At 35.9% G+C, this 23,096-nt stretch overlaps 1 protein-coding gene across 1 annotated transcript; it reads right to left on the bottom strand.

The window, feature by feature from the left end:
- Nucleotides 1–12,121: 12,121 nt before the first annotated feature.
- On the bottom strand, nucleotides 12,122–14,913 carry LOC137710493 (mitochondrial carnitine/acylcarnitine carrier-like protein). The gene is made up of 4 exons (XM_068449532.2): nucleotides 14,402–14,913; nucleotides 14,241–14,305; nucleotides 13,190–13,581; nucleotides 12,122–12,825 (listed from the first exon to the last, which is right to left on the bottom strand). Exons 3-4 carry the CDS (start codon nucleotides 13,579–13,581, stop codon nucleotides 12,324–12,326), a joined length of 894 nt encoding a protein of 297 aa, XP_068305633.2. The 5' UTR covers nucleotides 14,241–14,305; nucleotides 14,402–14,913; the 3' UTR covers nucleotides 12,122–12,323.
- Between the last annotated feature and the right edge of the window lie 8,183 nt (nucleotides 14,914–23,096).

Raw genomic sequence — 23,096 nt, 5'->3', positions numbered from 1 at the left:
ACGCTACTTGGAACCCTTGACAGGAAATCTCTTTACCGCATGTTTTATGGATTGTCATTTCGATGAGACAATCTTCTTGTTGTTAGGAGGAGATAAGATCACTAACATTCCTATAGAACACCACAAATTGTTGTGGATTACTCCCACTATGTCTCATTTAGATCCTTGCATGCCTCAATCTGAAAATGAAGTGCGACGCATTCTAGATCTTCAGAGCATTTCTCAAAGCATGCCAGATGCATTTACTGATCTAGCAAAGGTGACGAGATCACATATACCCACTACAAACACACTTGCAAGGATAGACGTACTTAACGTACACCGAACAACCGCCGTGGAAGGCCTGACCGACTTCGAAGGTGGGGTAGCCGCACCTTCCACACGGCATAGTACACTAGCGGCTAGCTAATCACCTGCTCCTACCTTGAAGCATGGCAAGCCTCCTGGTTCAAAGGATTCACAACCTTGAAAGAAGAAAATGGCACAAACTAGTGATCTTAGTATAAATCCGACCATTACTTACTCATCCGTTCGAACGCATGAGGTTATTTAAAATTACAGTGATGCTTTAGATGAAACATGCTGTCCTTATGAGAATCATGAGATTTCGGTCCATTACGTCATATTGGATGAGGTTTGGAATCAAAATGAGATGATAGTCGATGATGCATTCGCGTATACCATTGCTTCCAATATCATGCTTAGCGATGACATTGAACCATGCTCCGTTGATGAATGTCGACGTAGAATGGATTAGTCAAACTGGAAACAAGCAATCCAGGTCAAACTCAATTCGCTCGTGAAACGAAAGGTGTTTGGGCCTGTAACTCATACTCTACCACATGTGAAGCCCGTGGGCTATAAGTGGGTTTTTGTGAGGAAGCGTAATGAGAAAAATGAAATAGTGCAGTACAAAGCACACCTCATAGCACAAGGCTTTTCTCAACGTTCTAGGATTGATTATAAGGAGACGTATCCCTTGTAATGAACGTCATAACGTTATGCTACTTTATCAATTTGGTAGTTTTTGAAAAACTAAATATGCAGCTTATGAACGTGGTAACCGCGTATCTTTATGGGGATCAAGATACGGAAATGTACATGACAGTTCCAGAAGGACTTCCATTGATTGGTTCAAATAGTTCTAGACCACGGAACATTTTCTCTATTAGATTGAGAAGATCACTCTACGGATTGAAACAATCCGGGCGAATGTGGTACAACCGTCTGAGTGAATTTTTGACAAGTGAGGTTTATGTGAATAATGAACTATGCCCATGAGTGTTCAGTAAGAAGTCACATTCTAGATTTACGATCGTTGCAGTTTATGTTGACAACATAAACCTCATTAGAACTTCTGCAGAGCTTGAGAAGATTGCCACGCACTTGAAATCGAAATTTGAGATGAAAGATCTTGGGAAAACTCGATATTATCTTGACTTGAAGATCGAGTATTGTTCGAATGGAATCCTAGTACATCAATCGAACTACACCCAGAAGGTGTTGCAACATTTTAATGAGGATAAAATGAAGCCTTCGAGTACTCATATGGTTGTTTGGACTCTAGATGCTAAACGAGATCCCTTCCGTCCCAAGGATGATGATAAAGAGATTTTGGAGTCTGAAGTTCCATACTTAAAGGCAATTGGTGCTTTATTGTACTTGGCTCAATGCACTAAACTCAACATCTCCTTCGTTGTTAATCTTTTGGCTAGATACAACAATGTGCCTACACGCAGACACTAGAATGATGTTAAAGATATTTTCCACTACCTTAAAGGTACGACGGATTTGGGCTTGTTCTACACCCATGAATCGTCGAGAGGAGCTACCGCCCCTTGGGTCCTCGGGTTAATTCTCACCTCGTTGGTTACGCAAATGCTGGCTATCTGTCTGACCTACATAGGGCAAGTTCTCAAACGGGTTATGTCTTTATCGTTGGAGATATCGCTATATCTTGAAGGTCTACCAAGCAAACGCTAATTGCGACTTCTTCGAACCATGATGAGATTCTCGCCTTACATGAAGCCTCGCTAGAGTACTTTTGGTTGAGAGCAGTTATGGAACATATTCAAAGCACTAGTGGTCTTACTTCCGTCGTTGGCCTTCCTACGACGATCTTTGAAGATAATGTAGCATGTATCGAGTAGTTAAATAAGGGATACATTAAAGGATACAACACTAAGCACATAGCGCCAAAGTTCTTTTACTCTCACCAGCAACAACAACATTAGAGCTTTGAAGTCAAGCAAATCCGTTCTTAGGACAACCTAGCTGACCTCTTCACGAAGTCACTGCCCAAGTCTACTTTTCAGAAGCTCATCCAAAGAACCGGTATACGTAAATTATCTAAATTGAATCTCTTGTAATCTTATTCGTAAGTTATGTCTAAGTCAGGGGGAGTATCTTGAAGCAAACTTACTTGATCTTAATGTACTTTTTTCCTACGATTAGGAGCATTTTTCCCACTAGGTTTTTGCTACCTAACGAGGTTTTGATGAAGTACCCATCCTGAGATGATCATACTTCGTTGAGTTCACTACATTTGTCTTGTTTGATGTTTATTTTATACATTATTCATACTTCTCACCTTTCTCCTTAGTCTATGGGTTTATCTCATGCCTTGGTTTTACCATAGCGAAATTTTGTGAGTTTTACTACCAATGCACACTTACTTATTTGTGTTTGAGACTCGCGTTCACCCTTTATGTCGACGACTTCATCAACTATTCTACCTTATCTACTGAAGATCTGATGCGACAATTTGTTTTAGTATTTACACACTCAAGGGGGAGTGTTGCAATCCTATCGGATTAAGAATGTGATTGTGTAAATCCTAATATATCTAGGAGTATCTTGTAGTTACCTATTAGGAGTTGATTATTTATTAAGAGATGTAATCCTATAAGGGTAAGGGTTCTACCCTTCCTACTACTATAAATAAAGGCATATGGGGGTGATACAACACACACCTCAGAATTAAATCTCTCTTTCTTTCTTGTTGCCGCCGGCCTTCTCTCTCTATTTCTTAGATCACTCAGTTAATTAGGCCTACAACATCATTAACAATTTTCTTCACCGATTGCCAAATCCATGATAGTACCATGTCATTGCATCTCTGCCAAATGGAAAAGTTTGCATCAGTGGTTGCAGGAGCCTTAATAGACCCATCAATAAATCTGAACTTACTATTGCGCTGAGAGCAATGCACATAGAACGGCTCCACTGTCCATAGTTGTGTCCGTCAAGGAGTTTTGAGACTAAAACAAGACTTGGTGAATTCGAGTGGCGAAGGGTGAGAGGATCAGATGCATTTGGCATCCCGTCTATTGGTTTCTCGTCACCCATGTAAACTGTTTGCAGGGAAAATTGACTGTGTTTGTAGAGGAGGGTGAATGAGCGTCTAGAGTCACTAGGATCGGTGCTCTAATACCATGTGAAATTGTAGAATTGGTGATTTTATTGATATATGTCTTTGTACAGAGAATACAGGGATTTTTACAAACAGCTGGAAACTATTCTAAGTAAAAGAATCCTAATTTGATGCTAATTATACATTTACTCCTAAAATCTCTGGAGCCAAATCGTTGACTATCTTCCTGATTCCTATACTCACTCATTGACAATTTTCTTCCTTTAAAAGATTTTTTGGGACTAAATTCTTCATGAATATATTTGCGTAGTACCCCTAACAAATAAATTGACTTTCGTCTTCTTCAAACATACAGGTGTTCATCAAAACTAAATTATCCAAAAAATAGAAACCAAAAAGCTAAGTTAAATATCACCCATTCATCATAAATCAAGCATTGACAACCGAATCAATCTAATGACAATATCTCATCTACAGAAGCCTTACTTATTCATTACTGAAATATAAAGACTCAAATATATTGTACTATATTTTTCTTGGTGGGTTAATGTTTCCCAAACTCAGCGAGGCGTTTCTTCTGAATATAAGCGCCTCTGTAAATTTTCAGTTTTTGTTGCGAGCTTTATCCTGAAGATGATTAGCCCCAGCTGGTGGACCGCGACACCTATTTATCAGGTTGCAGCCACGGTTGTAAGGGTTAGCCGGAGTAGAAGGTGGAATAGCATCGTCATTGGGATGAAACCCGCTCAGTCTCTTTGATAGTTCAGGGATCCTTGCAGACAGTACGTACTTGATGGTTAAACACCAGCATGCTAACAAAAAGCAATCACACCAACCATATCTTCATGTTGAAAAGCCTCAACAATATTTTTCTCTGATAGATGTTTTGTATTTGTTATTAGGATGACAGCCATTTATACAAAAAATATATGCTTTCCTGACCTCAACTTCAAATCCTTCGTATTTTTGCACATATTTTACACCATTTAATATGAAACCAAATTCGTATCTAATCACCAACCGCTACATTGACTTTTTATTTTTTGAAATTGTTGTATTTGTAAACAAATACAATTAAGTTAATAATTTCATTGTGTATGGTAACTATAGTTAATAATTTTATTAATCTTTTTTTTTTTTTAAATTTCATTGTGTGGTAACCCTATACAATGACTTCCAGAAAAATATTAGGTTAATATACCTGGTTGGATTCTTTGAATTTCGTATTTTTCTTTTATCCTTTTGTTTCTTTCCAGAAAAGATAAAATTAATGTATTCGGTGTTAGCCTTAAAGGTTATACAATTAAAACACAAACGAATGAGTGACTAACATGATTCCAACGGTGGCCATAGAAGTCAAACACAAAAGTAGCAAAGCATGGCAACACCAAGATCTTCTATAAACACCTAGCCGGATACAACTACTCTATGAGAAGCGTTATGTTGTGTGTTCTAGGGCTTATAGGGACCGGTGTTTTATATAGGCTAAAAGTTAGGGTTTCCATCCATAAAGGAAACCTAAACCTACTTTATTAGCCTCCAAGTCAAGTATCATAATCATATTTAATTAAGGATTCCATCAATCCTATTTCCAATATAAGACACCTTATATAGGATTGATATCTTTAAGAGATTAAATCACAATCAACATTATTCTCCAATATTACATTCCTATTACATGTAGTAGACCACTTAAGGGTTGATTTACATTGGATAAATCCAACATTCTCCCACTTGGTCTACAAAATGTAATATTCATGTTTATACTTGAGATTGGAGACTAATGTCGCTTTAGTGGCCATGTACCAGTGATTACATCTCGTCCTTAATGCAATTTCTGTCAAATGCATTTCTTAACATGGAACTAACAAGGTTGTAGGATTGACACAACCCAGAACCTTCATAATCACACATGCTAAGATCCTCATTCACATGAAACACAAATTATGATTAAGAGATGAAACTTTAAATTAAACTTTAAATTAACCAAAATGTCTTACGTTATATCATCTCAGGTCCACCTTATTGTAACTCAGAAGTTACACTTTATGCTTCTTCTAAGCCTTAAATCTGTCAATGCAGATATCCTTCATTTAATGAAACCACCATAACCTGTAGGTGTGAATACATCTCCAAAACAATCACGCATCACTTTCATTAGATCAGTAACAATACAAACGATGTTTGTAGCCTACAGACATAACTGAAAATACCAAATAGGCCATGTCCAAGTAAAATATCCCAAAAACTTCATAAAATAAATTAATTCAACACTTGTGAGCAAGATGAATTAATATGTTTTTGACACTGATCTATGCACCATACCAGTTACTTTCATAGTGTCCAACACTTGCAGGTAAGATGGAAATCCTCACAATTGAGGCAGTGCACAAACCATGTCATGCCATTTAATATGCAATTTGATAACAACTTGATATTTGATATATATTTCATTAGATGATTGACTAGCACACGAAAAATGTGACTTGAAGAATCCAACTAGAGATTAAAATGAATACATGGATTCTATACATACCTTATAGGTCATCTGCAAATGTAAGGCATTACTAACACGAAACTCAAACTCCCACTGATCTACAACATCGTTACTTAATTTGCAAATCAATACTTAAATCATATTTTTGAAAATATGCCTTTGGGAATAGCCTTACTTAGTTAATGAATGCATATTACCTCAATGAAAGGTACAACTAAGCACGAAAACATTCACGACTGTTAGACAAAACATGCATCCAACAACCATCTTATATGTATCAATGAGTCCATATTTATGCTAAGTCCTTATGAGCCTCAAACAAATTATCAACCAAGAAATCCAAATGATTGCAAATAACAGAAAAATGTACGCATATACCAAGTATCCATTCGTGCAACTTAAACATATTATAGACATTTGGGTACGCACAAATTCATGGACGATAGAATAACGCTTGAATAGATTCATGCAAGTCCACTTAATGCTCAAAATTTTAGAACAACTCCCACTAAGTTTTCAGAGTTTATACTTGCGAATAAGTTAATGAGTGTGAAGCCTAATTTTCATTCACTAATTCTCCCACTTGGGCAAACACTCTTTCAAAGATGTACCTAAATAAAATTGCTTCATATTTTAGACATAATAAAATAGACATTACAATCAACATAAAGTTGTCAAACAGAATTTTCAGCAACGAGTTACACTTACTTTAAAATTAATCATAATGAATTTATAAGTTTGATTGCTACCAAATTTATAAAAATATAGAGCCGTTTTGGGTCAAAATAGTAGTCTGAAGTCACGTCTCAAAAAGACCAACACAATCTGCCAGTAAAACTGTCTATACAAGCATGGGTTACTAGTAAATTCACCATAATTAAAATACATGGAAAAAAATTACGAAAATTTGCAGACACTTGGTAGATATCTATATGTTGAACATATAAAAAATTCAGTCATTTGGTGACCATTAGACATGTCATTCACCCGATTAAATCAAGACATGCAATCTGCCAGAAACAATTATGTGCATCTATCATGAATTTATACATCCAAAACAAATTCAATTTCGATGTCCAAAGGAAACTTTAGTAGTCAAATTTCATCCTCTAAACTGACATCATAGTTCAAATTGAAAAGATTTACAAGCATAAGACTTAAACAATGCGTACCTTAGCAATCCTTAATTAACCTTCATGGGTCCAATACTTTTGCATCAACAAGTCTCATGAAGAGACACAAAATACGTCATGATGCAACCGATTTCCATGCCTTCAAACCACAACCTTTTATGGGGCTCATTGTGGAACTATTTGTTACTAATGGCATGAAACTTTATCCCAATAAAGTTCATGAAACTAAATTAATTTACACCTGTAGGCAAGAAAATTAACTAGTTTCTAGTACTATATTTTATGTCACAAAAGTACCTTCATGAAAAACTTCAACACCTGTAGGCAAGATGAAGATTTTCACAACTTCTGTGAAATAAAACTCATACTATGCCATCTTAATTAAACTAAAAGAAATAATCCACACCTGTAAGCAAGAAGATTATCCCTTTTATTGTAATTAAGATACAAAGTTGACCGAAGTAACTCAAAAGCATATTCTCATCGTCAACTAACCCATTGTGGCTTGCTTAGTTGAAAAGGCATTGGTCAACTCTGCCCTGAAACAATACAAGAAGTCACATGAATTAATTAACTGTAAGTGAAAAAATTATGATAACCTAATTCGAGCTTCGAATCTTGCCAACAAATGGCACTAATTCCTTCATGACTCCCTTTGACATCAAATTAATCTCAAAAAACCTGACAGCATACTTGAAAGAGATTAATCACATATAGAACAAGTTTTATTCCACCACAAGAATGTCAAAACTTATTATTATGGAGTCAAATACTTAATAGAAATACTTTATGTAATGGGAAAGAACAATACATTCCTTTAATTTAAAAGCTAAATCGCTCAAATGTTTTCTTAAGTCAAACGGGTTCCTTTTCTTTTGTACCTTTCTTTGCGTAGTACGAGGCTCCTAGAACATTAGCATCAAAATCGTGCATTAGCCTTGTAAATACCAAATTAAATAAGGGAACTACCAAAATTCTTTTCTTCCAAAAGAAACATCTCCAATACATGCCATACATTAGCCTTGTATAAGTTTCTTTTCTTCTCCCCTTATGACACATAAAAATTTACTAATCAAAGCACTATTTAAATTCTTTAGGCATAGGGAAAAACCACAAACAATAATACATGTTTGAAAATTCATGCTTATCAATTAAGCCACATACTTTGAATGGATTACATACCTCATGCCTTCATATGTTCACCACTTCTTTGTAAACATATATATAATCACATGACTAACCAAAGTTCTCATATAAGAATAGATAAAAATACAAATGAGTATTGTCACATACTACAAACCTTATTCATTTGGATAATACCCTTGTTCTTGTCACCGGATACTTTTTGTCATTTTCAGTCAATCCACAAATTATACATCAATTTTTCATAGTTAACTGGTCATGTATAATTTAAATGACTATTGATGTAGGAAAGCAAATTATAGAAAACCCGATTGATTAGGCATGTAGGTTTCTCACACTGTTAATGGCATACAATTTTATACACATCTCACGAAAAATTGCTTCAAGCAAATTAGTTACAATTTATCATATGCCACGGTCACGGAAAAATTAGAAGAAATTGTGTCACCTTACACATCCTTGAAACAAATAGCCATATCCGTGATGCTATAGATGCAATAACAAAAAAGTTGCCAAAATTTATATTGACCTGCTTTCAAATTTAACATATGTTATCACAATCATAGGTAGGCACAACATATTCCAATAGTATTGATAAATTATAGGATATGATAAATTCCGTCTCCTACAATAAAAAAGATGTCACGACATGGTTGGATTTTACGAGAACAATATAACATTACATGAATCCAACATAACCATTCCTTATATAATTTATCATGAAGACCTAAAGGAAAGATCATACCAGAATTTCATATACTGATGTAATACGAACCTCTTCATTGGGCTTGTTCGACTGAGGGATCTTAAGAAATTCTCCATTGCAAGGTTAGAACAAATGTAAATACATACACATGCTTATAAAAACTTGAGATTACAAATGTATATATATAACCTATACTTTTGCCGAGTTTTGTCACGTGAACTTGTGACGTTAGGCATTGACCCGTACTGGGCCGTTGTCGCTGTCCACCTTGGACGCACCTAACATGCATTGACCCGTATTGGGCTGTTGTCGCTGTCCACCTTGGACGCACCTAACATAGGAGGTCTATCAAGTGGTAATATAATAGAGCCCGCCTTGAAACCTTAAGGCGGTAGACCGCAGCTGCTGGCTGTGTAAAGAGGAACCCTAACCTCATGGCTTCAACTTATACATAAGCAGTGCATGGTCAACCAAAATATTAGCATTAAAATTGGAATAAAAACTCTGAAATATTCCCTGGTTTTCAATCCTAATTAATCCAATGAATTGACTAATCAAATTTTCTTTGTCATTCCTTTATTAGAACTATTGGTGGTAATCAAATTTAACTAATCATATTGGCTTTTAAAAATTACATGCGCTTGCTTGATCAAAATACTAGCAACTTCCAGACTTTGGTGGTTCAACTAAAACAAATTATATGCAAAAGGGCCTGCATAAAAATGCCATCAACCTGACCATATATTATATGTAATTATAATAGGTATAATCTGGAAAACTGTTGGAATTCGAAGCAAACATCACCGTATAAATTTTATACTTCAATCCATGTTTGGATCCCACTGCAAAATATTTACATATTAGCACGATATACATATATATATATATATATATATGTATATGTATGTATGTATATCGTTCCCCCAAATTCCAATATGATTATAGGATTGAAACACGGTTTATAGTTATTTCTGATAAAAAATTTCAAATTCGTGCCATACAATTAATTAGTAAGAAATAATCTTGATACCATAAACAACACAATCGTAAGCCCCGTTGGCCTGTGCTCTTTAACCGACTTCCATCTTTGATTTTTAATATTTAACTAACACTTGAATTTAGGATCAAAAGGAACTGATCATAGAATATATCTGAATATATCATATTAGTACGCCAAGGATATGGAATCACACTTGAATTTAAGACCAAAATTCAGTTTATGTATTTTGTAAAATGACTCTATGTATCGTCGAACTTAATAGGTTTTAATTATATAACCAGAGATGCTGATATCAATTGTTAGCTTTATAAGGTTATACAATTAAAACACAAACGAAAGAGTCACTAACCTGATTCCAATGGTTGTCATGGAAGTCGAACACAAAAGTAGCAGAGCACAGCAACACCAAGATATTCTATAAACACCTAGCCAGATACAACCACTCTATGGGAACCGTTATGTTGTGTGTTATAGGGCTTATAAGGACCAGTGTTTTATATAGGCTAAAAGTTAGGGTTTCCATCCATAAAAGAAAACCCAAACCTAGTTTATTAGCCTCCAAGTCAAGTATCATAATCATATTCAATTAAGGATTTCATCAATCTTATTTTCAACATAAGACACCTTATATAGGATTGATATCTTTAAGAGATTAAATCACAATCAACATTATTCTCCAATATTACATTTCTATTACATGTAGTAAATCATTTAAAGATTAATTTATATTGAATAAATCCAACATTCGGATGAACCAATTCAATTCTCTAATTTCCTTTTATCCTTCGTTAATTTTAGAAAAATTAAAACATTTGTAACTGGATGGATTCTTCCAGTTTTGTCTCTTCCTTTTATACTTTGTTAAATCTCCAGAAAAGACAAATTTGTTGTCTCTCTCCAATTGCCTTTAATTTTGCACTGTTTTTCTCTTGCGTAAAAAGTTACGTGATCACCTCCGGTACTAAAAGTATAACCTAGCTAAATGATATTACAAATTTACCACCATACTTCACTTTTAACGCTTTCAATGTGAATGTATTCCCTCTGTTAATCTGCTTTAGAATTTGAGGAATTTAACGAAAAACTTTCGGTATTATTTATTTTAACGAAAAATCATATTTTTATACTAAAAAGTCAATCATGATATTATTTACTTAATCCTTTATTTTGTCCTTATCGTTAAAATTCAAAGTTTTTAAGCTCTTTTCATAAGTTTTCCTTTAGAAATTTTAGTATTGCCCCTTAGAACACTTTTTAAACTGGTGTGTCTACTTGACTATGATCACAAGCTGAGTGAAATTTCCCATAATATTTTTAAACCAGAAATAAATGATTAACCATAATTTATCATCAATTATCTTGCTTATTTTATAAAATAAAAAATAAACCGGAACGGACCTGATTAAAAATTAAACAAAAAACCCGAAATGGGATTCTTCTCAGTCCATGGAGACAATTTGTCAATCATCAGAAGTCAAATGCTCCAATCTCACCCAATCACTGCCAGACTGTCTTTTCGTTCCTAATTGATTATAATTGATTTTGTATGAACCTCCATTGTATTTTCTTAATTTTCAAAATAATTACATAAAAATGATTTTAAAATGTCTTCAAGATTTAAACCCAAAACTTCAAAGTAAAAAACAACTTGTTGAACTAGACTAAACAACTACTTTTGGTATGCACTATCTTTATTAATATTTATTTAATCCACTCTTAGGTCACTCTCCGTCAATGACTTCAAAAAAAATCATGTAAAACGTTAAAAGTTCTCTAATTTTATTACATATACATGTGAAATCAACAATTTGCACTGCCTAAAGCAACCACATGTAATTTATCTGTTGAATATAGTCTCACATGTCACTCTCAAGTCTTCCAATAGTCTTCATTTTTGTATTTTCTATTAAAAAAAAATGCCCCGGTGGGCGGAAAAAGAATTTTGCTCATCGGAAAAATATTCCAGCCGGAAAAAATTCCGTTGACTGGAACAATATTCCAGAGGAATTTCGGCCGCCAGAAAATTTTGCGATGACCTTCTCCAGCGGATAAGGTAGTTGGGCTTGGAACTTTTGCAATGGGGTAGAATAAGATTTTGAAAGTTTGAATATATAGGAGAAATCTGGAGTGTTGAACCTAAACTTGGATCCTCAAACTAACATTAAAATGAGGCTGCATTTCAGCATTTGGGTAACCAATTTGGCTTCGACGAAATCCGACGTCGGACGCAAGAAATCTGCAAGAGTATCTACTTTCTAGGGAAAGAAAAGAAAAGAAAACCAGTGCATGTAATATGAGATTGGTAAAAGAATGTCTCCTCCAGCAACAGAACTGTTATTACAAATTATGGAGGATCCTAGTACCCAACCACAAGTTCAATGTATAGAAAAACTGCTTCTGAATCAGAAAACGAAGACAATTAATCAAAGTTTACTAATTCCACAGCGACCAAATAGCCCGAAAGCAAATTATCATCCCAAACTTGACCTCGTGACCTCATATGCCAAGAAGCATGCTGCGTTAGCCGGAACACTTCTAGCCATAGCTGGTCCAAAGCCCCTATAGAGGCCTTTGACTCCCTCTGAGGCAAGAATCTTTTTAAAGGCATCAACTGACCCCGAATACTTGGGATTTTTGAAATCATCTACCTGAAGTACACTCTTGACAACGTCAGTTGGGTAGACGGAAGCCCAGAAGGCTGCTCCCCCCAATCCTCCAGCTACAATCAGAGATCCTCTTCCCAACCCGGAAGTGTCCTGGCCTCCAGCAAAGAACTGCTTGAGGGCTTCATAGACACCAAACATTGCAGCATTTCCAGGTATTTCTCGTGCCATGGTAGGAACCAAGCCCTTGAACAGACCCCTCGCACCACCTTCCGACCTAAGTACCTGCTTGGCCACATCCAACGGCCCTCCATACTTCACTGCGCCACTCACTGAGCCAGCGTCCCCCAATGCACTCTGGGCTTGCAGCCTGTTCTACCATGAAATCCAAACAGAATGTACGTAAGGATTCCTATTTCCTTATTGAAATGGCAAAGTGATGAAATTTAAATTTAAACTTTTTTCACTAAAAAGCTAATTTTAATGATACGAATCAATCTGTACATACAAACCTTACACCTTGATTGAAAAACAAAATAAAAGGAAAGGAATAGGTTAAGGTGTTTTAACATTTCCTTCAAGGAACAAAACTAGTATAGAGTGGCTACAGATATATTGAGCAAGTGCCAAATAGAGAATGCAGGCATGAGAATGAACCAAACTTCAGGTTTCGATAATGTATTGAAAATTGGAATCGTGTTCAATTTTAAATAGAAAATAGCCATTACACTGACCTGCACTTGATCAACTCAGTGGGGCATGCCAGAAAGGACACAGCTACTCCAGCCCCTGCCCCACAAATGACCTGCTGGCTAACTGTAAGCGGGGCACCAGGTTGAGACCTCAATAATGTCTCCATTTGCCCCCTTACTGTGAAGAGGACAGCATTGAAGGCAGCAACAGTGGCAAGTGGAGCTCCCATTCCTTTGTAGAGACCCCCTGCTCCCTCAGCAGTTAATGTCTGCTTGACAGCATCAAAAGCACCTGAGAACTTCGGAGGTTGTCCTGGGAGCGGAGTAGGCTGGCTTTGCAGTTTAACCTTGATGGTATCAAATGGGTGGCCAACTACTAACTGCGCTGCCCCTCCAACAGTCCCAGCTGCTAAGTCCTTAACTACTTCCCCCATCTGCATTTTCAGAATTAGAAAACCCAAAAAGTTAACTTTCGGTATATGAACATGCTACACAAGGACCTTGCTGAAAAGTTTGATGGAACAATGGTTCTCCTAAAAGTTATCAATCTATAGCCAGACGCCAAAAAGTTTTCAATGCTTAAAACAGAAAGCTTTTTGAAACATCACCTTATCATACACGACTGCCCATGTGTATCTCTGTGTAGGTGTGTGAAATTCTAGATATAATATTGATTCATGACAAGCGGAATAATATGCGGAAAGTATTTTGTTTGTTTGAACTAGGTCTTTTGATTGTTGTAAGACTCTGGTATGCCATATTCATAGAGAAATTTAGGGAACGAAAAGAGGTAGTGCTACACAAACTTCTAGTAGTTTGTGACATTTAGAAAACGAAGATCAACCATAGATTCGATAAGAAATCCGATAGCGGATGATTATAATCCTTGGTCACCCGGTGACCAAGAGAACCAGACTCGATTAACAACAGTGGCTGAAATGGAATCTATATTGTAAATTATCAAAATGCTCCAATTTTGCAGCTTGTTCAATCTCAATCACAATCTCAATATGAGTAGCATGATAAGCAATCAAAGGCAATCGCATTGGACAGAATTAACACTTTGAAGCAGAAAAAAGGGGAAGAATCTTACTTGACAAATAATTGGCGGCACCCAAAATCAAAGGAAGAGCTCTCAAGAGTCCAAGATGGTCCAATCTGCAAAAACCCAAGACCCATTAGATCCATTAAATAGAATCTGTGAAACCAAACAACCCAAAACATGAAAAACCAAAGCGGGTAAAGAAAGATTACCAGAAATTCAGAAAAAGGAGTTGGGTGAATGTTGAAATTGTACGAGGACGAGAATCTGTGAATAATAAGGGAAGGAAATGAATCTTGGGGGATATCAGAACCACATCCACAAACCAACCACCAGCTCTGTTACTGGGTGGGGTGTGAACTGGAAGAGAGAGAGAGAGAGAGAGAGAGAGAGTAGGTGTGGTTGAGAGAGAGAGGGAGTGGATTCACATTCAGATGAGGACGCAGTGGTTGGGCAAAAACGAGGTGTCAAAAAGCCAATCACAGCCACTCTCTCTTGTGCTCTCCGATTGAATTTCCAAGTGTGTTGGGAGCTTATATTTATACGCAACAAACGAGTGAATATGTCTATATCATGACTCGACCCTCCGAATTCAGCCAATTTCGGTTGAATTCGAATTTGGAAGAATAGGCTAAGAAGAAAAACATAGCGCAGCACCAACTCTATCACGAAAATACAGCCTCCTATGTTTTATTTTACTCTCATTCAACCTTCTAACCTTATCAAATGTATGCTGCCCCTACCCGAGTCAGTATAGAAAATTGTCCCTCCCTTTCCACGCTCGTAACTTCTTCGTTTTAATTCGAAATTAGGCGTTATTTGCTCGCGTCTTAAATCAAGTTCTATCCATCTATTCTAAGCTCACCTCCAAACATCAAAGTGAAATTTAAAATGACCAAAATACCTAAAATTGTTTTTTTCAAATACGTAAAATAAATGAATAATAAATTCCGAACGAACATTGCAGTCAAGGATGAAGTCATAGCATATGATTTTTTATGCTTCTTTCCTTAATACGCAAATACATTTGTTTTGGAACCAAATCCAACAACTTTCTACTTATATATTTAAATTAGAAAACAATGCAAGCTTATTTAGTTCTTTCACAAAACCGATTAAGATGATACTACCGTCTACAATGCGGTACGCACCGTATCAACAATTATAAAGTATGAAGACATCAACCTCTTCATTTTGTATTTTTATTACTCTTAGTTCAACATATAATTCTAATCTTAATCCAATATATAACGCAATAATAAATAGATTACCGGGGAAGATGGTGATTTTCATGTAAAAACTATGCAAAGAAGTTATCTGAATAAATTAATGTCGTTTTTTTTTGTCTGTTTTTTGGTTTGTACAGTAAGCTGCTCTCATCAGGTCAGTTTGGTCTTCTTATGATGCTTGTCCATGCTATTTGGCGAGCCAGGAACTCTGTCTTACGGGATGACAAAGGTGAAGGCCCTGCTCTCGTGAGTTATCTTGCAGGCCTTCGTCTCTCTGATTTTATTAAAGCTCGCCAATAATCTCTCAAGCCAAGGCCACTTCAGTCTCTTTCTCGCTGGCCTCCTCCCCCACCGCGATGGATCAAAATTAGTGTTGATGGTGCTTTCTGTGCTGCTACAAATATAGGGGGTGTCGTGTGATATTTCGCGACAAAGCCGGTGACTAGGCCGGAGGTTTTTCTCGCAAAGTATCTCATGCGACTTCCCCAAGATGAGCGAGGTCTTTGCAGCTCGAGATGGTGTTTGCCTGGCCTTGGAGCGAAACTGGCAGCAAGTTATCCTGGAATGTTATGCTTTGCAGGTGGTCCAATCTCTTGGGAGTCTGAATGTATGGTGGCTCTTCCACTTTTGACTTGCTGCTTAAAGACATTAAAACTAGCCTATGGAGTTTTGTTGCATCAATGGAGTTTTGTTGCATCAAAAGTTTGTCAGATTCGTAGGTCAGCAAATGTAACAGCGTATACAATGGCCAAGTTGGCCTTAATTTCCAACTTTACTAGTTGTTGGTTCGGCGAGGCCCCGAAGCTACTCTAGGATGTCCTCCTTGAGAATTGTATGCTTTCTTAACATTGAATAAAACTGCTATCATTTCTTAGAAAAAAAAAGAGATTAAACCATGAATCTCAAAAAATAGAGATTAAACCATGAAAAGAGACTAGTTAGCACACCTAAAAGCGTATGACACTTTTTTAATCTTTTCTCTTATTATGCATTTAAAATGACTTTTACTATATAACAAGTATCCTTCTCTTAAATTACCTATAACTTATCAACTTCAAAGAAAATTATACGGCATAAGAATATAGTCTAAACTGTGATTTTTCATAATATTGACTAATTCCTTCAAAAATATATTGTAGGATGTTTCCGCTGTACGCAGAGCAACCATTATACGTTTTGATACAGGGAACGACTAGTGGTACAAAGCATGTTCATCTTGCCACAAACAACTGAGAACCGCTTCCCATAGTGATAAACTGATTGGTCCGAACCATCCCACAAAGAATCATAGTCCTCTTCCTTGGTAATACACAAACTCATAATCATTTTCATCTACGGTTTTGTAATGTTAAAACACAACTATGTCTCATTATAAACCATTGTATGTGGGTTCAAAAGACGTTTGGGTCTTGAAGACAAAAGTGATGAAACTAATGCGATGATAATTAGAAACAAGCAGGGCAATTGTTTGGAGTATCCTGCTACGATTTGTGGTTGAAAAAAGTCTCACTAGCCAACAAGAACTTCCAGATGCAATCCTTCAAACGCGAGGCCAGTGTAAAAATTTCCAACTTCGGTTTGGCACCACGAAAGGTGATTTTAGCAGAAATGAACTTATCCAGTCGATCGTTGATGACGAAGTCCCGCTTCTTGAATCAAGTTCTAGCATATGTGATCAAACAGTGGTTGAACATGAAAAGAATGATGCAATTGTTCCTACAACTGCACCACTTCTCTCAAAAGAAGCTTCAGCAGCACAACTTCCCATGTCAAGCAGCTCCCCTTCAAAAGATCACGCTTCCAATTTAGGAAAGAGAGCCAGACAAGGTGAAAAACGATCTTGTCGGTTCTCTTAAGCAAACGCAAAAATATAAATTTAAAAGGTTAAGATGCATATAACCATTTACTGTTTACACTAATACTTTGTATTATTCAATATTTACTAACCCTCTACTTTGCTATATATTCCGCATCTATAAAAGAGATACTGCAACTTCCATTGCACAAGCACCAGAGGAAAGTGCAACTGCAGACATCACATCTTCTTTTCCTGAAAGAGAGAGTACACGCTCTTCCATTTTCATCATATTATTCATTTCACTTCAAAGTGATCTTCAAACAAAATATTCCATTTAATCTTTGATCATCCAAATATATATAGTTTCTTTGATTCACAAAGTAGCTTATTAGTGTTCACCAAAAAAAAAACAAAAAACAAAAAGTAGCTTATTAGTAGGGAACTTAATCTCTTGTTTATCAAGTTTAGCCACAAATAAAAAGGTAAAATAAAAAACATTTATATGTAGATTTTTGAGCATCATATGGCTCGCTTTTAGGGTGCCGAAATTATATTACACAGTGACATAGGGGGACCAAAGTGACCAACAACAAATATAGGATAAGTGAGATAATTGCATGCCACCGTGCATAGATTTTTTGTTCCCCTATATATTGCATTACACATCAGAAAGAATATAACATATTGCACCTCTGAGATATATTTGACACATATATACTTTCCCATATGTTTTCTTATATATGTCTTAACGTTTTGACTTAAATTTAACAATCCACGCTAACAGCTTCCCTTTTCAAAAATTGTAGCAATCAACTGGAAACTTTGCAGGGAAAAAATTAGAAGAGAAAACAGTTGTATATCATGAAGATAAAGAAAAAATTAATTTTTCAAAACCCACTAAAACAAGCGACGAGCCTAAGAACAGTGAAGTAGAAAATTCAGTCATGAAAAAGAGAGCATGTGAATCATTTTTGTTGTACATATTATCTTAAAGTAAAGTCACTGGAATGTAGGTGCAAAGTGAAAAAATTGATGAATTAGACAATTTTAAAAATTGTATATAACTAAAATTTAGATGTCCGTTCTTTTTATTGTACGTAAGTAAGCTCTTAATGTAAAGTTAATATAAATCTGTCTTGTACATATTCTACTACTTCAGTAATAAACAAAACTATTTTCGATGTTTCCGGTTATTCATTTACTCATCCTAATTGTATTTGCGACATTTTTAACTCAAAACAATACATATGTGATGAAGCTACAGTTTATAACTTCAGGGCATTCTTACTAGTTTGCAACTACAAGAGCTTTTCCACACCTTCGCCACGTGAGGCAACAAACTACAGGATGGCTTGTGACGTGTCCTTAATCGGTCAACCAAAAAAAGGAGGGAATGCATGACGGCTCTGCGTGAAAGGCTTGCAGAAAAGCAGTCTGATAAAAACCTTATACCAGCTCTTTTATTTGTTTTTTGTATTTTATTTTAAGAAAAATAAGGTTTTCATCTCTCCTTTTACTACTTTATTGATTAAAATCTTATACATTTTTAATTTTTGATTAAGATCATTGGGTATTAATAACATCATTAATTATTTTAATAATAAAATATATTTTATTTCTAAATATATTCATTTAGTGTTAAAAATGTTACAATTAGTATATTTATATTTATGGCTACATTTTTATCACATATTTTTATTTTTAGTTTGTACCGATTTTTAATTTGCAAATCTTTTTTAATTTGTACCAATTTTCTTTTCGGTTTTAATTTGTACCCATATGTTAATTTCTTTTTGTTCCCATATGTTTTAAAATTTTATTTGTATTTGTGTCATATGTTTACCGCCACATGACATTGTATAATTAATCAATGATAGAAAAATTACATATGGTATATTTATGTTTTATGACTAAACTTTGTATCATATATTTATATTTTTAGTGACACACCCCGACCGAGATGAGGGCATGCTGGCCGTCACGTGAAGGTGACGTAATCATGTGCACAGTGCGGAAGCTAAGAATAATAATAAAAGTATGAATAAATAAAAACCAAGCTATACACTGCGTAAATAACATACATATGCAAGCGTAAGTGTGAAAATAATATTCAGAGCACGGAAGACCTATTGCAGTCCAGAGAAACAAACACTAAATAAACACACCCAAAGGTGGTCCTACACTGGTGATAATCTGTTAGATATGCCGTGAATTCCTCGAGAGCCACCAACAGAGCTATCCAAACTAGAACCTGGAGGGGCGCAAAACAGAAAACGTGAGTGGGCAAAAACAAAGTTTTTGAGTTGGTCATGAATCTTGGAGGTGACATTACTAGGTGTCCCAATGAAATGTTCTTTGGTAGTGAAAAGTAATGTGTTGACCGCATCTGGTACTCCTCTTCCGATACGTTCATCGAAAATAGAGTGTTCTTGTAAATCCAATGACCAAAAGGTTGACAACTTGGGTTTGACTGAGGTTATGATTGGTAATATAACTATTAGCAACCATGGAGATGTGTTGTAATTTGTTCAAAAGTTTTTGTTCTGATAATCCATCTATGTTCCATTCATATAGTTTATCAGCTGAGACTGAGAATTGGTTTTGGATGTTTCTTTCCTCAAATTGAATATCCGGAGGTGTTGGCCTTGGATACCAATTTTTGGTAAGAGTTGTCGGGTTGACTCTTTTGTTTGTGATTCGTTTTAGTTCAAGATTTTGAAAAGCTTCTTCTACTTTTCTGATGGAATTTGTTTCACTTTCGCCTTCTGAATCCCATATTACAGAAGTTGTTTCTGGTTGAGATTCATCTGGGTGTTGTAAAACATCAATGTTTTTTCTTGTTTTAACTCTTGTAACATTTGATCTATTTTTTGATTTGTGGAGATTGTTTTCAAGCCTGTTGTGCTAGATAAGGCTTCTGGGAAGTTGACTAAGGATTTTTCCTTAATTGTTGGTTTAGAATGTGAAAGTCTATATGTTTTGGTTTCTATTTTATCTAGTTGTTTTCTTATGGTGTGTAGACTCTGGTTTGTAAAATTGTTTTGTTCAATGACTAGCTTGACTCCTGCATCTTCTTTGATAAGTTTGAAAGGGGTGGCTGGTACCTGCATGTTTGCAGTTGTAATTAAAAAAATTTCTTGTGGAGGGTGACTAGAAGAGACTATGGTTTTGCCTTCTTTAACCTAATTTTCTTTGGTGATGACTTCTAATTTCTTTTCAGACTCGTAATATTTTTCAACGAAATCGAAGAAAAATACTTCAAATCTGTATTTTTGGAAATTGGTCCATTTATTATAAATGTCCAATTTTTGTTCTTTTGTATATTTTTCCCTAAAGGTGTTTCTTCTGGAAATGTTTTCTATTGCTTCGATGTCAGCATTGAGTTTCTTCCATTGAATTTTGAATGGTTTGTTTAGGACTAGCAGTTGGTGGTTGATTGATTTGCTTCAATATCATATTCTGTTGGAGAGGTTTGTTCTCCTTGATTTTGGTTTTAGGTTGGTATCATGGATGAGTAACCTGAGAGGTTGTTTTTACTGATTTTAACTTCATGTTGACCAAATCATTAATAAATTGTTGTTGGGTAACTACTGAGCTAGTTTCTACTTATATATATATATATATAATATTATACATAAAACTACCTCAACTATTGGGCCAATAACAGTTTGATACCTTATTTTTTTTAAATGTCAATGTCATACCTTATCTTCGAATTTGTTACGATTTCATACCTTCCGTCAGTTTGTATGTCACTTCTGTAGTTAAATAGTGACGTGGCTTGAGATGGGGTCCATTCTCTATTAAAAAAATTAATTAAATATTAAAAATATATATATCTTTTTTTTTTTACATGGGGGACCCACCCCTTATCCCCCTCACCCTTCTTCCCCTAATCCCCTCTTCTTCCTCCTCCCACACCCAAAAACCCACCTTAAACCTTAACCCTAATATCTTTTCCCCCCATCCAACAACATTGTGCTCTTCTTCTTCCTCCTCTTCTTCTCTCTATCATATTAATATTCATAACTCCTCTTTCGCTACAAGCAATCGCTGTCTCCACTGCACGGCTTGCTCAGCCACTGCAACGCCTTCCCCCCTCTCTGTCAAAGTAAAGTTTCCATCTATTTTCATATAATTCTCCAAATATCGAATCTTTACTTGTTCTTCAATTCTCCGAATCTGTTTTCAATTTTTTCTCTGACTTTCTCAGGTGCCAGACAGATCGCTGAGCTTCTTTTGTTTAAATTTTAAGTCTTTCAATTGGCTTTGGTTTGTTGCGTTGGATCTCAGATTTGGATTCGATGATTGCGATCTTACTTACGTATGTTTCTGTTCATTGTTGTGAATATTTTGATTTATCAATGTGTGAGTGGTTGTGGAAACGAATTGCGGATTCAGGAAGAACCGGTCCTGGCCTTTGCAAATGAGGTCGGTGATTTGAAACCGCTCCTAGCCCTTTCACATGAGGAAGAACTAGTCATCGACAAGGCGCTCATGATTGACGACCTCGCTGATGCGGCCCACATCTGCGGTACCGGAGACAACGTCACTGTATATTACCCTGAAGCGGAGATCGGTCTGGAGGAAGGAATGCATCATAGTGGAACTCGAAGATCTAGAAGGAAAGAATGGCGTCTGGGAATAGGACGAAGGGCAAGGGGAAAATGGGGAGCTCGACGACGTCGCCTGATTTAGGCTAATTGGTGGGGTGGCACTCAAAGAATGAGGAGGCTATGCATTTGAGGGATCCAGGTCATTGGCGGCGGCGGTAGAAGCGGGGGAAGGAGGATATCAGGGTTAGGGTTTAAGGGGGATGGGAGGGGAAGGTGGGTTTATGAGGGAGGGAGGAAGAGGAAGAATAGCGGATTGGGGGAAGACAAGAGCGTGGGGATTGGGGAAGAAGGGGGAAGGGGATAAGGGGTGATCTCCATGCAAAAAAAAAAAAACAAAAAAAAAAAAATATATATATATATATATATTAAATGATTTTTTTTTAAGTTTTTAATATTTTATTAACTTTTTAATAAAGAGTGGGGCCCGTTTAAAGCCACATCACTATTTAACGGTAGAAGTGACAAACAAACTAACGAAAGGTATGAAATTGTAACAAATTTGAAGTTGAGGTATGACATTAACATTTTTTAAAGATAAGGTATGAAACTATTACTAGCCCAATAGTTGAGGTATTTTTATGTAATTTACCCAATATTATATTGTGCAAATCCTAAACCCTATATATTCCATAAAACCTTGTTGAAATTAGGTTTGATAATTTTTTTATACGACTCGTTAATCCGACACAAAAATAACAGGTTTCGTGGTAACTTGTTAACGAGTCAGATCATTATCGAATCACCCATTTGATAACGCGTATGACACAATAACGACACGAATATGATCTATTTGTTAGGTCTAGGCATTAGGCACGATAATTTCTTGCATAACCTGTTAGCCCGACACGAAACGATACGACCCATTAATGAACCGGATCATTATCAAGACACCTGTAAATGATAAAGAGTCTAATAGTAGTTGTATAGTTGGAGTTAGTTAGACAAGGGCAATGTGTAATTAGTTGTGAATGCTAGGGTCAATTATGTTAATAGAATTGTATCTATATATACTGATGTAAATGTATTATTCTGTAAGTGAGTGAAATAAGAAGAAGATATTTTTTACATCTTTAACTTTTCTTATAAGCTAAGATTTAATATGGTATCAATCGCCACCGCCTCACGGCCTTGGTGAATATTTAATCCTCACCGCCTCACCATCTCACCACCTCACGGCTTCTCCGCTTCAATCTCTAGTGAATTTTCTCTTGCCTCTTTGTATTTTGTTTGGCTATTTGGTTGAATCTTGATATTTCCTTCAAGC

The sequence above is a fragment of the Pyrus communis genome, chromosome 6 (assembly GCF_041283825.1).
Source record: "Pyrus communis isolate YQ-2024b chromosome 6, ASM4128382v1, whole genome shotgun sequence".
NCBI lineage: Eukaryota > Viridiplantae > Streptophyta > Magnoliopsida > Rosales > Rosaceae > Pyrus > Pyrus communis.
The sequence above is the reverse complement of the archived record's forward strand: the minus strand, read 5'-3'. Positions and strand labels throughout refer to the sequence as shown.